Here is a 6962-nt window from a genome sequence, read left to right on the forward strand (position 1 = left end):
AAAAACAAACAAAAATAAACGGCGGTAATTATGATCAACAAATATAAAATTTTTGTTAAAATTTCCACAATCAGAAAAATAAAAGTAATTATAAGTAGGTAATGGCTGTTTTACAACAGCAGTAATTATCATTGAAAAATATAAGTTTGGCACCAAAATTAATGATAGAACGTCCAAACCCATGTCCTTCCGGAAGGAGCTTCTGGAAGGACGCTCCAGCGAAAGTGCGTCCTGCTGGCAGGACTTATTTTTCATGTAGAATTTGTATGAATATTCGAGGCGGTCCTTCCAGCAGTACTCGATTCCATGCTTGATACAAAAGTGCAGGGGTTGACAACTATTTTATGAGTTTGAAATAAAAAACACATGGACGTTTTGCGTCTGTAACTTACGTAGGCGACGCGACGCAGAGCGAAGCGCTCCAACAAATGAAGTTGAAATTGGCATTTGATTTTTTACTGACGTTTGATTTTATTCGTTTCGTATCGTGTTGCTCAGGTATGATAACGCCTAAGGAAGATAAATAAAAAAGAAAGGTATGAGAATCACGTTTACTTTATTCCAAAAAAATACAAAAAATAATAATAATAGTTATGCTGGGATGCCATGCACGATATGATATGTGAAGCAGTTTCTCCCAGTCTGCGGAGAGCATAAAACACAACGTGGACCACATGTCTTGCAAAAAAAGCTCGCTTTCTGTTGCTTTTTGTGAATTCGGGAACAAACGATACATTTACGTTGAACTCTCTTCCTTTCATCCGATTTTGACAAGGCTTCAAGAATGTGTTCTCCACTACTAGCGATGTTCTCATTAGGCGGCGGAACATTTTCAAGTTGAGCATCAGTATCTTCGTCCGTCAGAGCTAATACCAAGTTGGTTGTAAACCACCTGTGTGAGACTTGGTCGTGTTCTGCACGAAAGAAATTGTTATAAACCAGGTACGCATTTGTTTCTATTATGCCTAGAACTGAAGCATATACTCTGTGCTCCCATTTATGGGTGCCCCAAGCTTTTTCTAATGCCAATCCATCCTGCCTGATGTGGTTGTGAATATCGATAGCCCCAGCACCGTCAAAATATTGCTCTACTAATTTAGGCCTATCGACTTCTCTAAAAAATTGATTTCCATCATCGTCCCATCTTCTTACGTGATGGCTGGCCAGGCAGTGTCGTTCCACATGTGGAAACAAATGTATGAATTTTTTTGTCTCTCCATGCACAGGCAATGAGATGCACAGAGTCTTTTTCCGCTGTACTTACAACAGATGCTCCTTTATGCGATGGACACCTTGTAGCCATCTCGGAAGAAGGATAAAAACTATGTGCTGTCTTTACTAGTCCAATGAAATATAATCCAACTTTAGATAACTCTACAGCTGTTTTGACTGAAGCAAACCATGAGTCTCCAACAACTATCCTTCCAGAGCCATGCCATGGCTCAGTTAATCGCAAAGTAGTTGCAGTTCCTGCGCCTAATTCCCTTTGCCATTTCTTGGCACTCATTGATTCCTTGCCCTCGTTAATTTCCATCCTGATCATAATATTTGTGCCACTATCACATGCAGTTTTTACTTCACAACCTACTCCTTTCGGTTTTCTTTTAATTTTCATAACTGCTGGCATACCGTCTTTGAAGTACGCACCTCTTCCGTACCAAGCGAACATGGACTCATCCACAGTAATTTTTGAACCAGGACGGATGGTATGTTCCAGTTTCTCGTTTACCATCGTTACTAAAGTTCTGACGTTACGCCATTTGTCGGAATCATCGAGATCTGAGGGTTGTGTGAAGCGCAGAGCCATGAGAATAGTCTCGAATCTCTGACGACTCATTCCAAACTTTTGTCCAAAATTGGCTGGGGGATATATACCTTCAGAAGTCGTATTCCAGTAACATCGACGGTCCGGCAGTTCCTGAAGCGTCATAGCGTACATTATACCTATAAACAGTAGTAACTCTTTCTCAGTCAAAACTTTTTGTTTTGCTGGAAACATAGAGTTAGTGCATTGTATTATATAATGAACTTTCTCCCGGGGAAAAACCATAAAAAAAGCGTCCTTTACGCTTTGTGTGCCCCTCAATGGTTCTTGTAGGGTAGCTTTGTAATTACCCTGTTGTCGTTGGTCAAGTCGTATTGCCTCCATAAAAGTCCAGGTAACACCCTTTACAACGACTATATTTTCGGTAGAATTTATTACGTTGCTCCTACTGGTAGTCGGATAATTATTCGTCTCCTCCTCATCTTCGCTTGAAGTGGATGAATCTGATTCAGACAGTGCTGAAAATAATACCAAAATACTAAATCAATCAAACTATAAAAAACTCAATCGGCGATCATTACTTATCACCATTGTAAGGCTTTAGTAATTATGCACAAACGGCGCGGTGCGGCACTAACAAAATCAAACGTCATTCAAAAATAAAACGTAAAGTACTGTTCCTGTAGGAATCGTCTACAGCCTCGAAAAATGAGCTATCCAACACAAAAATAATTTTTCAATTCGAACCAGTAGTCTCAGGAACTACTGGTTCGAATTGAAAATTTAGCGCGTTCAAACAAACAAACAAACTCTTCAGCTTTATCATACTAATATTATAAATGCGAAAGTGTGTTTGTTGGTTTGTCCTTCAATCACGCCGCAACAGAGCTACGGATCGACGTGATTTTTTGCATGGGTATAGTTGAGGACCTGGACATAGGCTACTTTTTATCCCGGAAAATCAAAGAGTTCCCGAGGGATTTTAAAAACTAAATCCACGCAGACGAAGTCGCGGGCATCATCTAGTAATACATATTATTATAGTAATAGGTAATATAGATATACAAACTTTCACATTTATAATATTTTAATAGGATGTAATACAGTAGGGCCTCGTTAATCCGGAGAGGCAAAAACAAGACCCTTTCCGGATTATCGAGGCGTCCGGATTATAGTATGCCATATTAAATGTTAATAAAACACATGTTTAACCTTAGTTTCTCTAATCAATTTTTAAATTATAGCATACAGTCAAAATGTACATGTTCAAAATTACATACAAACAACTATGTAAGGAAATCAGCAAGTTAAAATAAAACATTAGTTAATTCTTCTTGAAAAAGTCTGTAATACTCTTCTGTTTATAATTTTCGCACTTCATTTCGAAAGCCCGGTCTCTAAGTCGACGGAGAAACATAACTTCGTGGCTATCAAATTCGTTATCTTCAGCCCATTTTAAAGCTGTGTTTAAAGCTCCTACTGCCTCTGAATTACCAACTTTTGTGATTTTTAGAATTTCAACGCTATTGTCCTCATCTTCCTCATCGTCCTCACACATAGCCGCTCGCACAATCTCCTCATCAGTTAACACTTCATATCTTTGTAACTCGCTTTCGGCACCACCAGCAGCCCATTCTTGAGCTTCTGCCTCACTTATTTGAGGATCATTGGGTCCCCTCAACCTGTTAAAAAGCTGGGCTAAAGGAACATCATCTTCTGGTTCGTCATTATCAGTGAGAAATTCAGGGTGCAAATTCTTCCATGATTTGTTAATTAGCGATGTCTTAACATTGGCCCAGCAATTAGCCAAAAGAAAAACTGTGTCCTTTAAAGTTATCGATTTTAATGAGTCCATGAGGTTTTCAGAACATAATGCAAGACAGTTAACCAAAAGTGATTTGCGGTAATTTAACTTCACATTTTGTATAACGTTCTGATCCATTGGTTGTATACACGCCGTGGTGTTAGGTGGCAGGAACATTGCAAAAATGTGGCCGTCTTCAGAGACAAGTTCATCTGCTGATGGATGCCCAGGACAATTATCCAACAATAACAGTGCCTGAGGAGGCAAATTAACAGACAAAAGATGGCGGCGGACCGCGGGAACGAATTCCGTTTTAAACCACTCAAGAAACAAGTCTTTCGTAACCCAAGCATTTTTTTGTGCACGATAACAAACAGGAAGACGTGTTGATTTAAATGCCCGTGGGTTTTTTGATTTGCCGACAACAAGCAATTGAAGTTTATGAGTTCCAGCCGCATTTGCACAAGGCATGAATGTCACTCTCATCTTCATCATTTTCCTTCCGGAAGCCGACTGCTCATTGCCAGAGGCTAATGTATGATCTGGCAATAATCGCCAGTACAAACCAGATTCGTCAGCATTGTAAACCTGTTCCGCTGTTAATTTTTTCTCTCTAATAACTTTCTGTAACTCTAGTTGGAATGGTCCGATAGCGGCTTCATCATTTGACAGTTTTTCACCGGCCATTTTTAAACGTCTTATTCCGTGGCGTTTTTTAAATTTGTCTAACCATCCCCGGCTTGCATTAAATCCGATATTGGAGTTTTGGAGTAATCTGGCGATGAAAAATTCGAGCTTTCTCACAAATCATATCACCACTTACAGGAACATGCAATCGCCTTTGTTGCAAAAACCACGTAAACAAAGCATCTTCTAAAACAGGATTTTCCGATTTCTTTAGTGTTTTTCGTACACCGGGACCACGTTCTGTTAGGCTAACAAACTTCAAGAGTTTGTCTTTGTTTTTCTTTATGTCACCTACAGTTGACCTGCCTATACCAAACTTCCGAGCAATGACAGGGTAGCTGTCACCCTTATCTAACATTTCTATAATCCGTAATTTGTCTTTTATTGTTAATGTCGAATGTTTACGTGGCGGCGCCATGATGTTAGCGAGCGCACTTAATTGACACTACGTATTACACGAAAGGCGATAAACAAAAGACTGACGGCGCATTGGCTCATGACAGCCCCCGCACCTACACGCCGCCGGGCCTCCCCCGCGTATCCCATTGCCCGGCCGGATTACAGCGATCACCGAACACGCGAGAGTCCGGATTACCGAGGCCCTACTGTACTTACAACAATATTGATTAGTATTTGCTTCAATTAAATTTTCGTTTTCGTGGTCAGCAATTAAATATTCGACGGGCACGGTTGAAACTTTTTTATCAATATCCCAATATACTCTTGCAAATTTGTTTTCCACTTTTCTTACTGTACCCCAACAATAACTGATATGGTAATTATCGCCAAAATGTTGACGACTCCATGTATTGCCGCCATCTTGTTCGTCGAAATAGGTAGCATTGGCGCGAACGCGGTCCCCACGTCTTATATTCGCAGCCATTTCGGCCCAACTAGTCGTAGAAACATGAATCAAAAACTCGCAAAGAGAGAAAAGGACGCACTATTTAGTGGTACTTGTTTCGTCCTGCTAGCAGGCTTAGAAAACCTCATATAGCCAAATCTATTGCGTCCTACCGGTAGGACGCAAAGTCCTGCTGGCAGGACTCTGGACGTTCTATCATTAACAGTAAACCAAGATCAGCATAATAAAAATAAAATTAATTAACGGCTGCCTTGCAACGGCTGTAATTATCATGCACAAATATAATTTTGTCCACTCGTGATGGACTTAAACGAGACCTTTTTGCCGTTACTGTCAAACCGGCAATAGAAAACACTCTCTCGCTGGGCGTGCTTGTAGCAGGCACTGATAAAATAGCCTTCGCTAATTTGTACAGTAACGGAAATGCTGCTTGTCTTTCTTGCCAATATTTAATAACATTGCCGTCTTTCAAATCACTGGCATTACAAGATACCAAATACTTCAGGCATTCTTTCTCAATAAAATCTTGTCCATCATCATTAAACGTAACTGCATGTTTTTCAACAAGTTTGACCAGAAAATTGTCTTGGTCACCTTTATTTGACGTACTAGAGCGGCTGAATTGCGCCTCAAGTTCACACGCTGGCACTACTTCTTTGATGCAGTTGACCAAAAAGCCCCCCCCCCCCCCCCCCCCCCCGCGGTGACAAACCGTTCTGGGAGAGATTTTAAATTTTTTCTTTTTTTTTAATATTCGGTTTTCTCTAATGCGGAATGTTGGTGGTTTTTGGCTTCCATCATTGAATTTATTTCTACTGTTTTTCTGGTGTCATATTATTATCTTGTTTTTTGTTTTGTATATATTGGCGTAAACAACATCATACGGAAATACAGTTTAACCCTACCTTAAACTTTTAGCACTAATTTAGGGGAGATAAATGCCATAACGTTGGTTTTGAAGAGATATTAACATTTTTTCAGTCAAAGGATGACCTTCCATGTTTTCCTTAAGGCCTCGATATTTGTCAGATTAAGTCATTGCAAAGAGGGCATCCCTGAGTTGCATGCATAGGGTTAAATGCTGAATCTTGTTTTGTACCACATCCTGGTATATAGAAACAATAAAAACATTGAATAGTTATTATTAGTATTGACTGTCTCTGCCTCCTATTTTCTCATGCTACTAAATGCCTCAGGCTCCATTGGATTGGATAGGGTTTCTGGAGTTAGTAATGCAGTGCGCTCCCATAGCTCCATCCGTAAACGATTCGATCCGTAAGGTCCGTTACGAACAAGGTTCGACGTTTACCTACAGAGTAAAGTGGAGTGGAGTAAAGCAAAGCGTTTTTTTTTGACAGCATCTTAAGCTCAGCTTTATTAATTGACATAATAATGATAAGAGTTAAGGAGTGCTGACTCCTCAGTAGAAGGCTGCCGCCGCGCTGACCGCTGGTGTGAGACCGCCGCCGCCAGCCGCTGTTCTCTTGCAGTGAAGCCGGTGGTGAAGTGAAAGTCTTTTAGATGAGGTTTTGATTTATTAACCGAATTTTACAATTGTTACTTGATAATGAGTTCAATTAAATTAATATAAAAATGATTCGCGGTAATAACGATTGCGAGGGTGAAGCGAGTTGGAGCTTCTACGCGACGCGTTCGTAGAGTTGCTTGTAGAACCGGAATGACGCTATTCCTGGGGGATGACATATTTATATGCAGCACCGCGTGGGTAAATTGGTGGGGTCGCTCTGCAGTCACGTATGCCTTGGGGCTTCTGGAATTCGTCACTAATGGATGTCTGGATTTTTGCTTATCGCTGCAGTTTTGGGTTTTTGTGCATTTAC

The 6962-nt window shown here is 40.3% G+C and overlaps 2 protein-coding genes across 2 annotated transcripts; both read right to left on the reverse strand.

Moving 5' to 3' along the window:
• Nucleotides 1-1132: 1132 nt before the first annotated feature.
• On the reverse strand, nt 1133-5083 carry LOC123877119 (piggyBac transposable element-derived protein 3-like). Its single transcript, XM_045923625.1, has 2 exons — nt 4872-5083; nt 1133-2283 (listed from the first exon to the last, which is right to left on the reverse strand). The coding sequence occupies exon 2, from the start codon at nt 2147-2149 to the stop codon at nt 1133-1135; it is 1017 nt and encodes a 338-aa protein (XP_045779581.1). The 5' UTR covers nt 2150-2283; nt 4872-5083.
• On the reverse strand, nt 2996-4329 carry LOC123876847 (jerky protein homolog-like). The gene has a single exon (XM_045923223.1). The coding sequence runs from the start codon at nt 4254-4256 to the stop codon at nt 3090-3092; it is 1167 nt and encodes a 388-aa protein (XP_045779179.1). The 5' UTR covers nt 4257-4329; the 3' UTR covers nt 2996-3089.
• Nucleotides 5084-6962: the final 1879 nt, after the last annotated feature.

The sequence above is a fragment of the Maniola jurtina genome, chromosome 22 (assembly GCF_905333055.1).
Source record: "Maniola jurtina chromosome 22, ilManJurt1.1, whole genome shotgun sequence".
Classification (NCBI taxonomy): Eukaryota; Metazoa; Arthropoda; class Insecta; order Lepidoptera; family Nymphalidae; genus Maniola; species Maniola jurtina.